The 21,133-nt window shown below is 42.0% G+C and overlaps 1 protein-coding gene across 1 annotated transcript in view; it reads right to left on the reverse strand.

The window, feature by feature from the left end:
* Positions 1–420: 420 nt before the first annotated feature.
* ZNF41 (zinc finger protein 41) overlaps positions 421–21,133 on the reverse strand; it is a 46,401-nt gene continuing 25,688 nt past the window's right edge. The window contains exons 3-5 of the mRNA XM_043571699.1: positions 13,286–13,412; positions 12,923–13,018; positions 421–3,099 (exon numbers count right to left, since the gene is read on the reverse strand). Of these exons, the coding sequence (XP_043427634.1) occupies positions 1,079–3,099; positions 12,923–13,018; positions 13,286–13,412 (2,244 nt within the window). The 3' untranslated portion in view covers positions 421–1,078. The remainder of the gene's footprint in view (positions 3,100–12,922; positions 13,019–13,285; positions 13,413–21,133) is intronic.

Raw genomic sequence — 21,133 nt, forward strand, 5'->3', positions numbered from 1 at the left:
CATCTAAGGGGATGAGAAGTCTGTGGTCTGCCAGCTTCCATAAATGATAGCTTTTGGGATACAGGTCAGAACGCATGCACGTCTTTTTTGGATGTGAATCGCCTGCTGCCACAGCATGGAATTAATGAGGGAACAATTGCCACCTTCAGAGGTCTGTAAGGCTTAACAACTGTATTTCTGTAACATCCACTACAGCCGTGCCTAAGTTGCCAATTTAAACCTAAAGCGAGACTTTCAGCTTAAAAATTCTATTTCATTTTTAAAAAATATTATATTTTGGGGGTGCCTGGGTGGCTCGGTTGGCTGAGCGTCCGACTTTGGCTCAGCTCACGATCTCAGGGTTCATGAGTTCGAGCCCCACATTGGGCTCTGTGCTGACAGCTCGGAGCCTGGAGCCTGCTTCGGATTCTGTGTCTCCCTCTCTCTCTGCCCCTCCCCCCCCTCACAAATAAATAAACATTAAAAAAATTTTTTTAAATATTACATTTTTTAAATTCTATGGTGAAGGGAAGAGACAAACAGTTCCTCATGGCAATCTTTTTTTTGTGTCTTAAATGTCAATGATCACAAAAACTTGTGGCTTCTACTCACAGACCTGCGTTCCCAAATAGTTTTCTGCCTTGACCTTGGTGCTCTAAAAACTCTTCTCCCCGCCCTAGGAATCTGAAAAAGAAGTGGCCAATATCGAGTACTTTTACACCCCGGGGGACAAAGAACTCATCAGTGCCGAATTTATCAAGTCCTTCATCCAAAAAGTGAAACATAACAGGTTCCAAGTCATCTCCTGGGGTCTCTATTTGTACCGCTTGTAGGAGCTTGAGGGTCTGTGGATGAATCATGCACCCAAATAGGACTATTGCTCAAATGCTTTATCAAAGCGTCTCCCTACGCATCTAATTGCGCGTCAGCTTGCGGCGATGCAGGTACTTGTACTTCCCGTTGACTGAAGGGTACTTGGCTTTGCTTGCCTTCTGTTCACGGAAGCTGTAGTGTCACGGTCACTCCTCTTCCCGTCTATGAGACATCTGACGCGTACCGAGTTGTGAGGTCCAGCTGAAGGCGTTTGCCGTCAGTGCCTTTATAGCTTTTCTCCACTGTGCGTTTTCTGGTGTTTAATGAGGTTTGATCTGTCGGTGAAGGCCTTCTGACATTCTGTACAAGCGTAGGGTTTCTTTCCTGTATGAATGATCTGATGCATGCTCAACGTTGCTTTCTGGATGAAGGCTTTCCCACATTTACTGCATTCATAGTGCCTTTCTCCAGTGTGAGATTTCTGATGGATGGTGAGGCGGGACTTCCAGGTGAAGGTTTTCCCACAGTCACCGCACTTATAGGGTTTCTCTCGGGTATGGATTTTCTGGTGTGTTATCAGATTTGACCTGTCAGTGAAGGCCTTCCCACATTCAGCGCATATGTTGGGCTTCTCCCCTGTGTGAATTTTCTGATGCACACGGAGTTGTGACTTCTTAGTAAAGCACTTCCCACAGTCACTGCATTCATAAGGCTTCTCTCCAGTATGAATTCTGTGATGTGCAATGAAGTGTGATTTCTGGATGAAGGCCTTCCCACACTCAGGACAAACGTAGGGTTTCTCTCCTGTGTGGATTCTCTGATGCACACTTAGTGTTGATTTCTGGATAAAGGCTTTCCCACATTCATTGCATTCATAGTGTCTCTCTCCGATATGAGACTTCTGATGTATTTTGAGGCGTGACTTCCATATAAAGGCTTTTCCACAGCCATTGCATTTATAGGGTTTCTCTCCAGTGTGAGTTTTCTGGTGTTTAATGAGATTTGACTGGTCACTGAAAGCCTTTCCGCATTCAGCACACATGTAGGGTTTCTCTCCAGTATGAGTCTTCTGATGTGTAGTGAGGTTTGTCCTATGAGTAAAGACCTTTCCGCATTCTGTACATATATAGGGTTTTTCTCCTGTGTGAATTCTTTGATGCACATGGAGTTGTGACTTCTTAGTGAATGATTTTCCACACTCACTGCATTCGTAAGGTTTTTCACCGGTATGGATTCTCTGATGTGTATTGAAATGTGATTTCTGGATGAAAGCCTTCCCACATTCAGTGCATACATAAGGTTTCTCTCCTGTGTGGATTCTCTGATGCATTCTGAGCGCGGACTTTCTTGTAAAGGCTTTCCCACATTCACTGCACGCATAGTGTTTCTCTCCAGTATGAGTCTTCTGATGTATATTAAGGTCTGAATTCTGGGAGAAGCCTCTTCCACATTCACTACATTCATAGGGTTTTTCTCCTGTATGAATTCTCATATGTCTAAAGAGATACGATCTGTGGAAAAAGGCTTTTCCACACTCACTGCACTTATACGGTTTCTGCCCAGTATGAATTTTCTGATGTGTAATGAGGTTTGACTTGAGAGTAAAGGCCTTCCCACACTGAGTACATATATAGGGTTTATCCCCTGTATAAACACTTTGAGGTCCATTAATCTGTGGCTTCTGAGTGAGGGCGTTCTCACTTTTATTGCATTCATGGGATTTTCCCTCAGCATGCATTCTCTGATGCTCAAAGAGATGTGACTTCTGGGGGAAGCTCTTTACACACTCAGTACAAACATAAAGTTGCTCCCTGGTCTGAATTTGCTGCTGGGGGATGAGAACTTGTTTGTTGCCAAGATGCTTTTCACATTGACTAATTTTGCAGGCATTTGCCCCTGTGGCAGCATTCTCGGGGGAGGAAGAGCTGTGGGCAAAATTGTTATCATTTCCAAAAATCTTATCAAGGTTCTTTGTGGAATTGCTTTTATTATGGTTATGTAAGTTTAAAGTGTGCTTCAAACTCTTTCCAAATGTGTCATAGTTATGGAGTCTTTTAATTGAAGGAACAAGCTTGGAACTCACGTGAATTATTTTTTCAATATTTTTACATTCACAGCTCAGCACTTTCACAGGACTTAAAGGGTTATTTTGGCTTCCTGGATATCTCTCTAGCTCGCTATTATTTTGCCACAATTCTTCTAAAATGGAACACAATGGAGCTTTTCTCATAGATTGACCAAATTTCTCACAGGGGAGTGGAACTTTTCCAGAAATTCTCTGTTGTTGTACTTTCCCAATATCCTCACCTAAAACGAAAAAGAAGAAAGTAAAAATGACTCAAAGGGCAATCAGCCCAGGGTACATGTAGTTCAGACAAGATGGGGCGCGTTTGGGGTGGTCTGGCCGTGGACGGGGTACGAGGTGGACACAGAAATGGAAGGGTCCATATGACAATAATGAAAATAGTAATAATGTAGTAATACAAAATTCTTCTAAAGCACTTACTATATACAAAATAATTTTATAGCATTTATGATGCACCAGGCACTGTTCCAAGTGCTTTATGCATAAATAGCTCATTCAGTCCTCACTAACCCCTAAGAGGCAGCTGTCATGACCAGTCAGATGAGAAAACAGAAGTACAGAGAAGTTGTGTAACTTGCTGAAGACCAAATCGCTAATTAAGTCAGGGAGATGGGCTGTGACCCTGGGAATTCATATCCATTATGTAGGAGGTCTTGATAATGAGACTAACCAGAAGAAGAAACCTAAGTCTGTTAAGGGGAATCCTAGCATGGAAGAAATATTTCAGGTTATATGTCTTTATTACTTATCAGCTCTAAACCTTTCTCTCTTTTTTTTTTAATTTATTTAGTTTGAGAGAGAGCCGGAGTGTACACGTGAGCGGAGTGGGGGGTGGCACAGAGCGGGAGGGAGAGAATCCCAAGTAGGTTCTGCGAGCCTGATGCTGGGGCTCGATCTCATTAACCGTGAGATTGTGACCTGAGCCGAAATCAAGAGTCGAACGCTTAACTGACTGAGCCACCCAGGCGCCCTTGCTCTGAACCTTTATAACCTCTCTGCTTTGTCTTGCTTTTCCTCTGAACCATAGGAGCACCAACATTAAATTTCTGTGCCTCAGAGACCCATTCCTCTGCAGCTATACCCAACAGTGTTGCAACATCAACCATCCAAATAGTAAATAGGTATCTGTGCTCCAACTCTATAGCCAGCTGCATGTTTTCCTTGGTCCCAGGGATCTATGCTTTCAACAAGAGCCAGATAGGAGAGGAAAAGCCACCTGAGGCAGAAAGTACAAGCCGTCCGCCCACAACTAATTGCACTTGCATTTACCAGCCTGGCTTTGTCCTCACCAGCGAAAAGTATGAGCAGAAGAGGTATATGCAGCTTCCAAGCCGGGCCTGAAGTCAGTGGGAAAAACTCTCTTCCCCTTTCTCCTTCCCACTGGACTCAGCAGTGACCCAACATTAACCACGCAGCTGACAATGGTGCCCTGGGGGATGGCAGGGCAATGACTTGGAACATGGCCCCTGAATGACCCGTCAGGGGTAGAGTTGACCTGTTGACTGCATCCGTTCACCTCTGAATTCTTACATAAGAGAATTTATACTGAGTTTGTTGTTTGGTTTCTCTGCATATTCAAAATGTATTGTCCTTGCTATTAGCTCTAATTTCAGTACACTTCTAGGGAGGTTCTAGCTGCTGTGAGTGTAGAAAGCCGACAGGGTGCCGCTCATATTGATACCTAATTTGGCCCAGTTTTCTGCTCCAACAGAAAGGCTGAACATGTTAACATTTCTTCCCTTTCCAAGTATAATGTATGGTCCTTTGAATTTCCCTGAGCAGACACTTGCAAAATCCTGCCAAAAGAGAGCAAGATATCCTCCGCTGCCTATCTCCCCAAATTCAATAACTGGAAGTTTGCCAAACATTTTCCAGGCTCTGCCTCAGTGAACTGAAGAATAAACGTGCCAGGTACCAACCTATTGCCTCTCAGCTCTGAATCCACTCCCCTTTGCCTGCTCTACAAAAATGGATGTGAGTCTCTTTAGATATGTTTCCTTTGCCAACTGGCATGATGTTGGGCCTTTTCGGCACCGGGTGATGGAGAAACACCGCAGGAGGAAGGGGTTTTGCTTCCTGGTTACTGTGGGCCCACTCAGCAGCCCCCCTGCCGTCCCAGCAAGGGCAGCTGGTCCGCCACCGGGCTTCCTGCAGCCACCTGTGGCTTCGCCACCACCACGCTGCTGATGCAGTTCTAGCTCCCCGGGCGCCCAGGTCTTGCAGTGTGGGTGGCTTCTCTAGACCTCAGCTCCTGCGGTGGGGACGACTTTTCGAGCACCTACCTCCTGTGGCTCATACGGCTTCCCAAGCACCCAGCTCCCGTAAACTCTGGGAGCTTCTCTAGCTCCAGGTTTGTGCAGTGCGACATGGCCAGCAGCACTCAGCAGTTTACCCTAGCACCCCTCTCAGATGATTCGTAGGGGGCTGCCTCCGCTGAGAAGCTTCCGCATGATCAGCTTTCTCTGGAACCCCAGAGAGCAGATTTCCAGCGAGTTCCACCAGTACGGCACCGCAGTAACTCTTCTTCAGTGCTGTGAGCCAATGGCTGCGCCTCCCATCAAGGTCTGGATTCATCCCCGGGAAGCAAGGGAGGCCCTTCCTTGGGTGTTCAATGACAGCCCTAGAGGTACCAGCTGTTCTTTTTATCTGCTATTCCTTTATTCTTTAGATTTCTCTTTACTTTTACTAGCTAATCTCTTGTCACTTCAATCTCACCGTAGCCAATCATTCTTTATGTTATACTTTCGCTGTTCAAATTAGTAGGTAGTTTCTGTCTCCTGCTCAGCCCCTGAGTTATACAAGAAGAAACAGGCTCTTAGTTCTGGGAACTTTCTAAAAACAGAGAGGTAAAAGCCTCAGTTACCACATAGTCTAAAGTCTGTGCTTTCTTTCTGAGCTCCTGTGGAAAGAAAGGTGAGAAAGAGGAAAGAGCCACATATGCTAGAGTCACTGAGCCAGGGGCGCCTGGGTGGCTCAGTCGGTTAAGCGGCTTCGGCTCAGGTCATGATCTTGCGGTCCGTGAGTTCAGGCCCCGCGTCCGGCTCTGTGCTGACAGCTCAGAGCCCGGAGCCTGTTTCAGATTCTGTGTCTCCCTCTCTCTGACCCTCCCCCGTTCATGCTCTGTCTCTCTCTGTCTCAAAAATAAATAAACGTTAAAAAAAAATTAAAAAAAAAGTCACTGAGCCATTTCATGGAACACCGAAATCTGATCACCAGGTGAAAATGTATCACTGAATTGACAGAGCACAGAATAAAGAGTCTGATTCATAGAACACTAACACATATGGTAGACATAAGTAAGAATTCTTAAATGCACATCAAAACAAAATCAGCAAAATGAAAAAGCAACCTCTGTAATGTGAAAACATTTTTGCAAGTCATATATCTGATAAGGAGTTAATATAAAGAACTCATACAACTCAATAACAAAAAAGAAATAAACCGATTAAAAATGGGTAGAAGAACTGAACAGTTTTCCAAAGAAGACATCAAAATGGGGCTCCTGGGTGACTCAGTCGGTTAAGCGTCAGACTCTCCATTTGGCTCAGGTCATGATCTCACGGTTTGTGAGATTGAGCCCCACGTCAGGCTCCGTGCTGTCAGCAAGGAGCCTGCTTGGGATTCCCTCTCTCCCCCTCTCTCTCTGCCCCTCCCCCACTCTCACTCTCTCTGGCGCGCGCTCTCTCTCAAAATAAATAAATAAACATTTTAAGACAAAAACACAAAGAAGACATCCAAATGGCCAACAGGTACGTGAAAAGGTGCTCAACATCACTAATCACCAGGGAAATGCAAGTCAAAACCACAATGAGATACCACCTCACACCTGCTACAGTGGCTACATCAAGATGACAGATAAGAGGTGTTGCTGAGGGTGTGAAGAAAAGGGAGTCCTTGTGCATTGTTGGTAGCGATGCAAATGGGTACAGCCGCTATGGAAAACAGTATAGAGGTTCCTTGAAAAATTAAAAGCAGAACTACCACATGATTTAGCGATCCCCCTTCTGGGTATATATCCATAAGAACAGAAATGAGGATCTCGTAGAGATATCTGCACTCTCGTATTCATTGCAGCATTATTCACAATAACAAGATACGGACACAATCTGTCAGTCAACGTTGAATGGATAAAGAAGATATATATATATATATATATATATATATATATATATATACACACACACACACCCAAGGGAATATAATTCAGCCATGAGAAAAATATTGTGCCATTTGTTAGAACCTGGCTGAATCTTAAGGGTATTATGCTAAATGAAATAAGTCAGACAAAGACAAATACTGTATGGTATTATCACTTGTATGTGGAATCTAAAAAAAGTCAAACTCGGACTGGAGTGGTGGTTACCTGGGGTTGGGGGTGAAGGAAATGGAAGTATTGGTCAAAGGGTACAAACTGCCGGTTCTAGGTTCTATGAGGAACGAGTTCTGAGGATCTAAGATACGGCATGGTAATTCGGGCTCACGATACTGTATCATACACTTGAAAGGTGTTAAGAGAGTAAGTCTTAAATGTTCTCACCACAAAAAAGAATTGGTAACTATGTGACAGGATGGAGATATTAGCGAAGGCTGTGGTGTTAATTATTTTGCAATACCTACATTTTGTATACCTTAAGCTTATATAATGTTATGTGTCAATTATATCTCAATAAAGCTGGGGGGAAATAGCATAAAATGTGGTATGCTTAGGGGGTGCCTGGGTGGCTCAGTTGGTTAAGTGTCCAACTTTGGCTCAGGTCATGATCTCAATGGTTCGTGAGTTTGAGCCCCGTGTTGGGCTCTATGCTGACACCTCAGAGCCTGGAGCCTGCTTCGGATTCTGTCTCCCTCCCTCTCTATGGCTCCCCCCACTTGCACTCTGTCTGTTTGTCTCTCTCTCAAAAATAAATAAACAGTAAAAATGTGGTATACTTAGGGATAAATTTGACAAAAGATGCACAAAACCTCTATACTGAAAGGTAGAAGATATCACTGAGAGGAAGTAAAGAACGCCTAAATAAATGGAAATGTATAAGTTATTCATGGCTTCGAAGACTCAATAATGTTAAGATGTCAGTTCTCTCCAAACTGAGCCACAGAGTCAACATAATCCCAGTCAAAATTCACTTTTGTAGAAATTGAAAAACTGATTCTAAAATTCAAATGGATATACACAGTACTCAGATAGCCAAAACAATTGAAAGAGAAGAACAAGGTTGGAGGGCTAACACTGCATGATTTCAAATTTATTATATACTAATCAAAACAGTGTGGGAATAGTATAAAGATAAATGAATAGATCACAGGAATGGAGTAAAGACTCCAGAAAGAGATCCACACACATATGGCAACTGATTTTCAATAAACGTGCAAAGGCAAATCAGTTGGCAAAGGATCATTTTTTTTTTCTAATGTTTATTTATTTTTTTTTGAGAGAGAGCACAAGTGGGAGGGGGCAGAGAGAAGGGGACAGAGGATCTGAAGCGGGCTCTATGCTGACAGCAAGGAGCCTGACATAAGCCTTGAACTCATGAACTGAGAGACCATGACTTGAGCCAAAGTTGGACATTCAACTGACTAAGCCAACCAGGTGCCCCAAGAAAGGATCGTTTATTTTAATCTTTTAAATGTTTACTTTTTGAGAGAGAGACAGAGAGAGAGCGCGCGCGCGCACGCGCGCGAGAGAATCCAAAGCAGGCTCTGTACTGAGAGCAGAGAGCCTGATGCAAGGCTCAAACACACAAACTGTGAGATCATGACTTGAGCCAAAGTGGGACGCTTAACCAACTGAGCCACCCAGGAGCCCCAGCATCATTTTTTAAAAAATAAATGATGCTGGAATAATTTGATGGCCATGTGTAAAAAATTGAACTTTGATCCATACTTGAATCACATAAAAAATTAACAGAAAAGAGATCACAGAACCAAATATAAAATCTAAATTTTCTGTGACCTTGGATTAGGTAAAGATTTCATAGATACAACCCCCAAACACACTCTGTAAAAGAAGAAAATAGATAAATTAGGCTCTGTCAAAATTTACAATGTCTCATGAGAGGTGCCCGGGCGGCTCAGTCAGTTAAGCATCCGACTTCAGCTCAGGTCATGATCTCACAGTTCGTGAGTTCGAGCCTGGTGTTGTGCTCTGTGCTGACAGCTTGGAGCCTGGAGCCTTCAGCCTGCTTCAGATTCTGTGTCTTTCTCTTCTCTCTGTCCCTTCCCCACTTCATGCTCTCTCTCTCTCTCTCTCTCATTCTCTCTCTCTCTCTCAAAAATAAATAAACGTTAAAAATTTAATGAAAACTTTAAAAAAATAAATAAAATGTCTTATGAAAGACACTGATAAGAAAATAAAAAGAAAAATTTGCAAAACACATATCTTATAACTTGTGTTCAGAATATACAAAGAACTTTCAAAACTCAATAAGAACACAAAGTTCCCTATAGAAAACTGGACAAAATATTTGTACAAATACTCCATCAGGGAAGATATATGGATGTTAACTATTAGACATTACAAACATGCTAATTAAAACCATAGTAAGATACTACCACCCACCTACTAAAATGGCTAAAAACATTTTAAATGGACAATTCCAAATGCTGGTAAAGATGGAGATCAACTGGAATTCTCATACATAGCTGGCTAGAATGTAAAATTTTACAGCTGCTTTAAAACTCAGTTTGGCAGTTTCTAATAAAATTAAAGATACACTTACTATACAACCCAGGAATCCCACTCCTAGGTATTTACCCTAGAGAACTGAAATCTTCTCATCACACAAAACCAGTAAATAGACTTCATAACACTTTTATTTATAATCACCCAAACTGGAAACCATCCAAATAGCCCTCAAGTAGTGGATACACAAACCGTGGTACATTTATACAGTGGAATACCACTCAGCAATAAAAAAATAACAAACAATGGAAACATACAAGAGGATGAATGAGTTTTTAATGCATTATACTAAGTGAAAGAAGCCAGGCTCAAAAAGCTTCGTGCTATATGATTCCATATATATGACATTCTGGAAAAGGCAAACCTTATAAGGACAGAAAAAAGATGAGTATTTTTCAGGGCCAGAAGTAGTGGGAAGGAGTGACAACAAAGGGGTGTGGTGTAATTTTTTGCTCTATATTCTTGACAGTGGTGGTGGTGGTTATAGGACTGTATGCATTTGTCAAAACGCATAGAATTATTTACATTGATAAATTATTAATATCAATTACTGATAGAAATATCAATAAACAATCAAACTGTTTAAAACAGAGATGAGTAGAGGTTATAGAAAATATACAGATACAAGTTTGAATTGGAAATATGTGGCCATATTGTTTATCTCTTTGAAAGAAGAGTTTAATTATGACATACTAAGTAATTGTTGGGTTTATTTCATAAAGCTGACAACATAAATGGAATGTTTTAGGTAATGACATCTGTCATTAGCACTTAAAGTGAACTAATAAAAAGAATGGAATCGGCAAATTCAATCAGGAATAGAATCATCGTAATCCAAGCATAAGAAAATAAGAAGCTGGTTTTAGGTGGTATTACTGGGAATTGAGAAGATGAGCTGAGATCCAAAAATGATATTTGCAAAAATGGAAAGGCACTAGGAACTGCAGGTAATTAATTAAAAAAAAAAAAGACTAAAAGATTTAAGAAGCACTGACAGACTGTGACAGAATTTGAAGGTGAGAAGGTAATGCGTGAGATGATGATTCAAATTTCTTATGTACTGAGGATCAAGAGAAACATCTCAAGGAAACTTTCTAGGAAGCTAAATCTAGTACTAAAGTACCAGTGAAGGGGCACCTGGGTGGGACAGTCGGTTGAGTCTCAGACTCTAGATTTTGGCTCAAGTCATGATCCCAGGGTCGTGGGATCGAGTCCTGTGTCAGGCTCCCTGCTGAGCATGGAGCCTGCTTGGGATTCTCTCTTTCTCTCTGCCCCTCTCCCTTGCTCGTACATCTGCCTCTCTAAAATAAAATTTAAAAATTAAAAAATAAATTAAAAAAATAACGTACCAGGGGCACCTGGGTGGCTCAGTCCGTTCAGCATCGGACTCTAGGTTTCGGCTCAGGTCATTATCTTGCGGTTCGTGGGTTTCAGCCCTGCATCATCAGTACAGAGCCTGCCTTGGATTCTCTTTCTATCCCCCTCTCTCTGCCCCTCCCCTGCTCTCTATCTTTCTCCTCCCCCCTCAAAATAAATAACCATAAAAATAAGTAAATAGGGGTATCCATATGGCTCAGTTAAGCATTGGACTTAGGCTCAGGTCATGATCTCACAGTTTGTGAGTTCGAGCCCCGCATCGGGCTCTGTGCTGACAGCTCAGAGCCTAGAGCCTGCTTCTGATTCTGTTTCTCCCTCTCTCTCTGCCCCTCCCCTGCTCACACTCTGTCTCTCTCTCTGTCTCTCAAAAATAAACATGAAAAAAATTTTAAAAAATAAGCAAGTAAATAAATAAAGTGCCAGAGAAAACCGGACTGGGGATGTCAAAAGCAGAGTCATCAGAATTCAGTATGGATGCATCCTTGCATGTATATGAAGGAAAGACTGGTGAACAGTAGGCAGCGTCCCTAGGGCAACCTCACGTATGGGGATAAGGAAGAGGAGAAGACTGGGAAAAAGGGCAGGTAATAAATTGGATGTAAACCAGTAAGAAACCGAGGAAACCATAAGAGACTCTTAAATACAGAGAACAAACTGAGGGTTTGCTGGAGGGGAGGTGGGTGAGGGGTGGATAGGCTAGATGGGTGATGGGTACTAAGGAGGGCACTTGTTATGATGAGCACTGGGTGTTGTATGGAAGTGATGAATCACTGAATTCTCCTCCTGAAACCAATGCTACACTATATGTTAACTAACTTGGATTAAAATGAATTTTAAAAAAAGAAAAAAGAAGAAGAAAAAAGAAGGTAACAATAAAAATTTGAACATATAGAATTGAAGAGAAAAAAAAAGAAACAGGAAACTCAAGCAAAACACGGGGAACATGAACAAGGTCACTCATAGAAGGGGAAACTCAAACAGACCACAACAGATCAGTCATGAAAGGCTGAAACTAGGTATTGGAGAGATGTGCAATAAAAAAATGAGATACCACTTTATACCCATTGTTGGCCAAAAGATGAGAAAGCTTGGTTCTACTAATCGTTGGCAGAAACTATTGCTAGTATAGACTCGTTCAGTCAACCTGAGAACAATATGGTGGCACTCAGTCAAATTCAGGATGGAAATATACAATGATCAGGCAAATCCCTTCTTCTGTAAACATCCCCTGAGACATTCTCACCCTCCATAAGGGAACACTGCTGTAGAAAGTTCTCGCAGAGCTGTTTGTATTAGCTGGGAGCTTCATTTAGCAACAACCCTAGGTTCCGCCACAGGGTGAATGGTTAAGATGTGCTGCTGGCACAGGGGGGGTGCTTTGCAGCAGTCTGAAGGAGGGAAGCCAGCGGAATACACTGCAGTATGGACAGACCTCATGGATGAGTGAGAAAGAGGAACAGAATTAAGACACGTGGTGCAACACAATTTACATATACTAAGAATACCTACTCACACACCAACCCTCCAGGCTTTAAAAGACCACGGCACAAATTCAAAGACCAGACGCAGTAGGTCAGTTGCCCCTGGGAGGACATGTAGGGAAGGAGCATGTGGAATTGGCATAAAAGGGAAGACATTTTAGAATACCTGAACGTACAAGGAAAGAATCTAAGATAAGGGGGGTAGGAGTGGAGTAGAAAGAATAAAAAGGCCTTAGATAAGATAAGGCGGCACGTGTGTGTGATCCAGGGTGCAGAGACTAGAGACAGCTCTCCTGTCAAAAAAAAAAAAAAAAGCCAAACAACCAAGACAATGGTTTTTTGCGAGGGTTGTACTTAGAGACGTTGTTTAGGTATCAAAGACGCTTCTGTCAACCATCTCCAATAAACGACCAACGTTTAGAACTTTCAAGGCTGGTTATCTTCACAGCTTCTTCTAGAAAGAGTCGATTTGTTTTTATGTCCCCCGTCCGCTCTGGTCACACTCACCTGAACAGCTCTGATGTGGGGTTTCTCCCTCCAATGTCCATGGCCCCTCTCCTTGCTCCAATTTGAAGATGACCTCTGGTTTGGGAACCTGGTACCCTGTTGACAGGATATGATACAGGATTGGGTCCAGCTAATTGGGTTTCAGGGGACTTTCAGTGACATTTCCATTTGCCCTTCAGAAAAGTAATCACGCATTGCACCGGGAACAGGGTAATAATAATAGTCATGGAAAGGGAATGAAGAATCTTGGACCAATCAAGGATGACACCATCACACACTTAAGATGTTCCAGAACACTCAGCAGCTGAGAATGGAAATAGCACACTGACGCCCCTGGCAGACACACAGGGCAGCTGTGCTTACCCACTGAGCGCAGGTGGCTGTAGTTCTCCAGTGTCACATCCCGGTACAGGCGTCTCTGAGCAGGGTCCAAATGCTGCCACTCTTCCCTGCTGAAGTTCACGGTCACATCCTCGAATGACACGGAGACCTGTAACAACACAATCCTGTTCAAGGCAATATGGTCAGCACTGGGGGGTTGGATAGAAGGCAAATAGGAAGTTGTTTTCAATGACGTATCTGTATATGACATAATGACATAATGTATCACACAGGGTTTGCACTCAGTGTCTGGTTTTGTATTTTATGAGAGAAAAAAAAACTTGTTGAAGTATCTTAGCATTCTTTGCGTATGTAGTACATTTATTCATTGATTTATTCAGTCATTCTTTTTCAAAAATGAGGATTAAATTAGGCTTTGTTTAAATCTGCTAGTTAATGTGGGCACTGTATACATTTACTGCTTGATTATGTGCCAGCCATGGCAACATAGAATTGAATGAACTAGAATTGACTAACAAGAAACGTAGGGGAAAAGGCAAAACAATAAAGCCTTTAAAATTAATGCAGAAAATTCCTTCCCAGGTTTTGGCACCAAAAACAAACAAACAAACAAACAAACAAACAAACAAACAAAAATGCAGAAAAAAGACATGATCTCAGATTAGGAAAATAATTCTCAAAACAAGATGCAAAAAACATTAACCATAAAGAAAGATTGATGTCTGGCTACAACACGTTTTAAAACTTCTATTTATTTAAAAGACAGCATTATAAGAGAACAAAAGGAAAGCCACGGAAAAGGAGAAGATATCTGCAACACATAGTACTGTCAAAGGGTTCATATCTAGAGGATGTAAAGAACTCTTACAAGCCAATAAGAAGAAAAGAGAGCGCCAAGTAGAAAAGTGGGCAAAGCATTTGAACAGGCATTTTACAAAAGGGGAAATCCAAGGTTTCAATAAACATGAAAAGGGCTTAACCTTGGTAACCAGGGAATGCAAATTTAAACCACAGTGAGACACCACTATATGGCTTCTAGAATGTCCTCAATAAAAAAGACTGATAGTACGGAGTGTTGAGGAGAATATGGTGCAATGAGAACTATCATATTGTTGATGGTGTAAATTGGCACAACCACGTTAGAAGGCATTTTTTCTTTATTGGGTAATGTTGAAACATGCATACACTAGGACACAGTGATTCCATTCATGGAAATATGCCCAATCTGAATATGCATACATGTGCAATTAGAGGCATGGTCAAGAATATTTATGGCAGCATTATTCAAATGTGTGTAATATTTCATGATAAAAAGTTAAAAATTACTAATTAAAAAAATCAGTGTTCAACATAATGGTAACAATATCTACTCTGTGAACAATATTAAGAATAGTTTCTTCGTTGCTTTCATTTGCATAATCTCTAAGCATATACCCCACCCACTCACAAACTAACCAAGACCGGTTTTCTGCTAGAGAGATCTGGGGAGTTCAAGGAGGGAACCATGTGAATGTATTACCTATTCAAAAATTAAGTTAGGGGTGCTTGGGTGGCTTAGTTAAGGGTCCGACTTCGGCTCAGGTCATGAACTTGCAGTTCGTGCGTTTGAGCCCTGCATCGGACTCTGTGCTAACAGCTCAGAGCCTAGAGCCTGCTTCCAATTCTGTGTTTCCCTTTCTGTCTGCCTCTCCCTGCTCGTGCTCGCTCACTCTCTCTCGCTGTCTCTCTCTTTCTCTCAAAAATAAACAAACATTTAAAAACTTAAAAAAAATAAGTTAAAAATTACCAATGGGACCAAAATGGAATAGACATAATTCTTCCTAGGTCTCCTGCTAAGTATAGCTAAAACCCCTGGATATTATATATAAAACAAAGATAAGAATACTCTGGCCGTTGGAGAGAGGGAGGCAAACCTGTCATGATCCTCAGGTGCTAGAGAAACTGGCAACTTAGAATGCCAACTGGCACAGGCAGAAACAGCCAGAGAAATCTGCTTTCATTAGTTCAAGTACCAGGAAAAAGGCAACGTAGCAAGAGAGAAAAACCTAGATCATATTGCCCTGTTCCAGCCAGGCATCACAGAAATAACTGTGCCCCCTACTTCCATTCTTATCAGTAAAGGCTGAATGGGGAGGCTAGATTTTCATTCCAGCCTGTGGGTAATGAGACCCTTCCCCCACAGCGTCAATTTAGGCTAGGTGGGGATCTTGGACTCCACCCCTGACTCAAAAACGAGGTGTCAGTCTTGTCTTCCCACCAGGGTGGTGTCAGAGGTGGTCTGGTGGAAAGCCTGAAATTCTACCCACCCCCTCCCAGTAGCAACAAGGTGCTTGGCGCCTTCTGGGGTGTCAAAGGAGGCCAAGTGGGGAACTTGAACTTCCACTTCCACGTGGCAGTAAGGAGGATTTTTCTGAATCCTCTTCCGAATTCTCTTCAGAAGAAGAAGATTCTCCTTTTCTAGCAGAACAGTGTCAGAGGAGGCCTATTAAACACAAGATTTAAATAATATCAAAGTCTCATAGTTCCCCAAAATATCCAGGACATAATTGAAAATCAGGCATCATGTGAAGAAGCAGAAAAATCTCAACTGGAACGAGAAAAGATAATCAACAGACACCAACACTGAGATGAGACAGAAGTTAGAATTATCTGACAAGAATTTTAAAGCAGCTATCATAAAAATGTTTCAATACACTTAAATTTGAAAATAGAAAGTCTCAGCAGAGAAAGAAAAGATATAAAGACAAACTGAATGGAAATTTCAGAACTGAAAAATACAATGACTAAAAATTTAAAACTCAACTGTGGGCTCAGCAGCAGAGTAGACAGTACAGAGGAAAGACTCAGAGAACTTGACCATGGAACAATGGAAATGATCCAATATGAACAGAAAGAAAATTGGCTGGAAAAAAATGAGCAGAGCCTCAGGGACCTGTGAGACTATAATCGGAGATCTGGCATTGGTGTCATCAGAGTCCCAGGAGGAGGGGAGAAAGAGTGTGGGGCTGAAAGAGTATTTGAAGAAATTGACCGGAATTTTCTCAAATTTGGCAAAAGTATCAACTTAGAGATTCGAGAAGCTGAGCGAACCCCAAAAGGGTAAGCCAAAGAAATCTACACCAAGACACATTATAATCAAACTTCGGAAAGCTAAAGACAAAGAAAAAAATCTTGCAATCAGCAAGAGAGAAACCACAACTTACCTTTTGGGGAAAAACAATTAAAGTGACAGTGGATTTCTCATCAGAAACCATGGGGGAGAGAAGGAAGTGGCCCAACAGTTTTCAAGGGCTGGAAGAAGAGAACTGGCAACTCTGAATTCCGTATCTGGCTCTGGCAAAACTATTCTTAAGGAATGAAGTGGCACTGGCCAATACATACATGAAAAGGTGCTTGGCATCATTAATTATGCGGGAATTATGAATCCAAACTACCATGAGATACTACCTCACACCCACAAGAATGGCTAGCATCAGAAAGTCAGATAGCGACAAGTGCTGGTGAGGATGTGGAGAAATTGGAGCCTTTATATATTGCTGGGGGAGTGTAAAATGGTACAGCTGCTTTGGGGAAACAGTCTGACAGTTCCCCAAATGATCAAACATAGTTGCCACTTGACCCAGCAATCCCATTCCTCGGTATATGTATCCTCAAGATAAATGAAAATATATGTCCACACAAAAATGTGTACACATATGTTTATAGTGGCATTACCCATCATAGCGAAAAGGTGGAAACAACCAACATGTACATCAGATGACGAACGGATAAACAAAATGTTGACCCATCAACATTTCCAATAAAATGGAATATTATTCGGCCATAAAAACGGACGATGTACTGATACATGCTACAACATGTACACGCACAACATGCTACATTCTTCCCCGTCTGCCTATGTACAAATCTACCCACCTATCATATGGAATGGTGACTTCCTACTTTATTCATCAGGTTATAATCGATGGTTATCATTATTTATTTTGCTACTCGAATTGTCCCAAATTTGGCCAGAGGGAGCTCCTTGAAACATTACATTGAGTGAAAGAAGCCAGACACAAAGACCACAGATTATATGATCCCATTCATGTGAACTGTCCAGAATAGTGAAGTCTAGAGGACAGAAAGTATATTTGTGGTTGCTTAAGGTTAAGGGAGGCAGGGAACACGGGTGGGGTGGGGAGGAGTGATGGCTAAAGGAAATGGGGCCTCTTTTTGAGGTGATGGAAATGCTGTCAAATTGATTGTGGTGGTGGTTGCTCCTACCCATAAATATAAACAACAGTAAGTTGTACACTTTAAATGGGTAAATTGTATGGTATGGAAGTCATTATTTCAGTAAAACTGTTACTAAGAAAAAATGAAAAGGAAATCAAGATATTCTCAGATGAAGGAAAACTAAGAAAATTTGTTGCCAGCCGACCTACCCTGAAGGAATGGCTAAAGGAAGTTCTCAAAACAGAAAGGAGATAATAAGAGAAGGAATTGGAACATCAGGAAAGAAGAAAAAATGGAAAAAGCAAAAATATGAGTAAAGACAGTAGACATTGCTTCTCTTCTCGAGATTTCTTTCTTTTTTTTAATTTTTATTTATTTATTTTGAGAGAGAGAGTGTGTGTGAGCAGGGGAGGGGCAGAGAGAGAGAGAGAGAGAGAGCAAGAGAGAGAATCCTAAGTAGGCTCCATGCTGTCAGCACAGAGCCTGACATGTGGCTCGATCCCACGAACCATGAGATCATGACCTGAGCCAAAATCAAGAGCCGGACATGTAACTGAGCCACCCAGTACCCCACCTCTTGAGTTTTTTCCTAAACTATGTTTGAGGGCCAAAGCAAAAAGTCTAACATTGTCTATTGTGGATCTCCATGTATGTAAGGGAAATATTTAAGACAACTGTATTATAATATAAACCGGTGAGGGTAAAGGGATTTTTTTTTTTTGAGGGTAAAGGGATTTAAAGGCAGCTGAGTTTTCTATACTTTGGTAAAATTTTAACACCAGTAGACTTGTTTGGTGATGGAATAGTGCTGTATGTGTATTATTTCCCAGGGATCAATGCATGGTTGGCAGAGAACTACACACACACACACACACACACACACACACACACACTGTAGCAATGTCAGTTTCCTAGTGATGCAGGATGTAACCACTGGGGGAAACTGGGTAAAGGGATACATGAGACCTCTCTCTACTATCTTTGCAACTTCTAGTAAATCTGTAATTATTTCCAAAGAATACCAAACTACCAATATGAGCCTCAGAAGGACCGGAGGAATGGGCACACCAGAAAAGATCAGAATGCTATTAAAAAGAAGCACTCACCAGAAAAGATCAGAATGCTATTAAAAAGAAGCACTCAGTTCTCCCTTGTCTGCCTACCTACAAACCTATTTACCTATTAAATGAACTGGTGACTTCCTACTTTATGCCGTGGGTTATAACTTATTGCTATCTTTATTATACTTTGCTACTCAAATTGTCCCAAACTGGACCAGAGGGAGCTCCTTCAAGGTAGCTCCTGTGTCCTGTCGACTCGTCCCCATCTTTTGAGCACTTCATTACTTTCCGGAACAATGAGTTCTTCCAGGATCATTTTGTACTCTCTCTGCTCTAGCCCTGGAGTCTGTCTTTTCTCCAAAAAGCTCTGGTTCTTGGTGACTAATGACAAATCGAGGTGTGCTCACTGTGCCTGGCATGTAATTATACTTCCAGCGGTCAGAGAGAGGAATATTTTCCCCTTATAGTAGAATGCCAACTAATCAATGTAGGAGAAATGATGGGATTAGAACATCATTAGGGAAACAGTACAGTAATTAACTGTTACACACAAGAATCACCACAGGATGCTAAAATCAGAGAACATGAGAAACAGGACATTTATGTAGTCTCAAATTATCCCCCCACAAAATGGTTTTTAATTACGCAGGGAAAGATGGTCAGGTTATAGTACTTGACGGACACCATTGTAGTCGTGGGTAATCAGTTAGTATTATCAAGAAAGGTTACATTGATATTGAATGCCTGCTGACATGAAGCCCTGAGAGGAACACAGCATCATTTTTGTGATATTTCTGAGAAAAAAAAATGAATAACTTAAATCAAATGAGGAGGCAGGAACAAATCCAAATTGAGGGACATTCTTCCAAATGTTCAGTGTCATGAAAATCAAGGAAAGGCTGAGGAACTGTTCCCGATTAAAGACTAAAGGGACATGACAATCAAACACAATGCAGGCAGCTGGATTGGATCCTGGATCAGGGGAAAATGCTCTAAAGGACCTTATTGTGACAACTGGGAAAACTGTATATTACACATGAGATGTCAGATAATTAGATAATACATGGTATGTTAGTACCCTCATGGTATGTAGTAACATCAGTATGGAAGTTCTTGATTCTGGTAACTGTACTGTGGTTATGGAAGAGAATGTCCTTGGTTTCGAGAGATACACATTGAAGTATTTAGGGGTAAAGGGGAATTGTGTCTGCAAATTACTCTCAAATGGTTCAGAAAATAAAGGTTTTTTTTATTACATACTTTTTTTTTTTTTAGTTTTTTTTTTTCAACGTTTATTTATTTTTGGGACAGAGAGAGACAGAGCATGAACGGGCGAGGGGCAGAGAGAGAGGGAGACACAGAATCGGAAACAGGCTCCAGGCTCTGAGCCATCAGCCCAGAGCCCGACGTGGGGCTCGAACTCACGGACCGCGAGATCGTGACCTGGCTGAAGTCGGACGCTTAACCGACTGCACCACCTAGGCGCCACCAGAAAATAAAGTTTTAACTATATCTGTGTGTATAAACATATACACATGCACACACAAACATACATGCATAAGTCAAGAGACAGCAAAAGCAAATGTGGCAAGATGTTACTATTCTTGTAACTTCTCTTAATTTTAAAATGATTTCAAAAGAACCAAAAGTTTCAAGAAAATCCAAGCTTTGAAACTCCTAGTAGAAAATGTAAGTGAGGGGCACCTGGGCGGCTCAGTCGGTTGCACATCTGACTCTTGATTTTGGCTCAGGTCATGATCCCAGGGTCGTGGGATCGAGCCCTGAGTTGGGCTCCGCACTGAGTGTGGAACATACTTAAGATTCTCTCTCTCTCTCTCTCTCTCTCTCTCTCTCTCTCTGCCCCTCTCCCCTGCTTGCGTGCTCTCTCTCTAAAATATAAATAAATAAATAAATAAATAAATAAATAAATAAATAAATAAATAAAATTTAGGTAAATGTTTGGTCAGGCCTCGGGGTAGGTGAGGATGTCCTAAACAAGACAGAAAACATGCTAAGTATCAAAGAAGAGATCCAATGATTTGACTATGAGGAAATGAGGAGCCTTTATTCACTTTGGGGGCCTGGGTCACCCTCCCTTTGTTGGTGAATATTCAGGGGCACCAAGCAGGCAGGGAACTCACAGTACGTTCTCCACCACCAGTAGCTCCTGGAGGCAGATCCATAAGCACCAGAACATGCCCAGCACTTCTCCACCCACCAGCTCTCCTGAGCACGGCCCTGAGGGTTACTGAGAGCAGGACCTCCACTTGGGCCCCTAGCAACACCCCCTGACTTGTGCCCCCTTCTTCACCCAAGAGCAGTCAACCAGGGAGAGCCCTGGGGTCAGGCTTGAGCGAAGCTCTCATTTTGCCTGCCCATCCAACCCACCAGCTTGCCGGCTACCCAGGACAGGCCCGCAGGTGTGGTGGGTAACACAGGGGAGGAGCCTCAGGCAGCAGGACAGGAGTGGCTATTTACCAACCAGTAGGAACGAATGAAGATGTTCCATCATTTTACACTCTCAAACATTTTAACAACTCCAGCGGCCCAAGCTGGTGGACGAAAGACCACCCTCATCTGTCTCTCCCCT

This window comes from Prionailurus bengalensis, chromosome X, assembly GCF_016509475.1.
Source record: "Prionailurus bengalensis isolate Pbe53 chromosome X, Fcat_Pben_1.1_paternal_pri, whole genome shotgun sequence".
Lineage (NCBI taxonomy): Eukaryota > Metazoa > Chordata > Mammalia > Carnivora > Felidae > Prionailurus > Prionailurus bengalensis.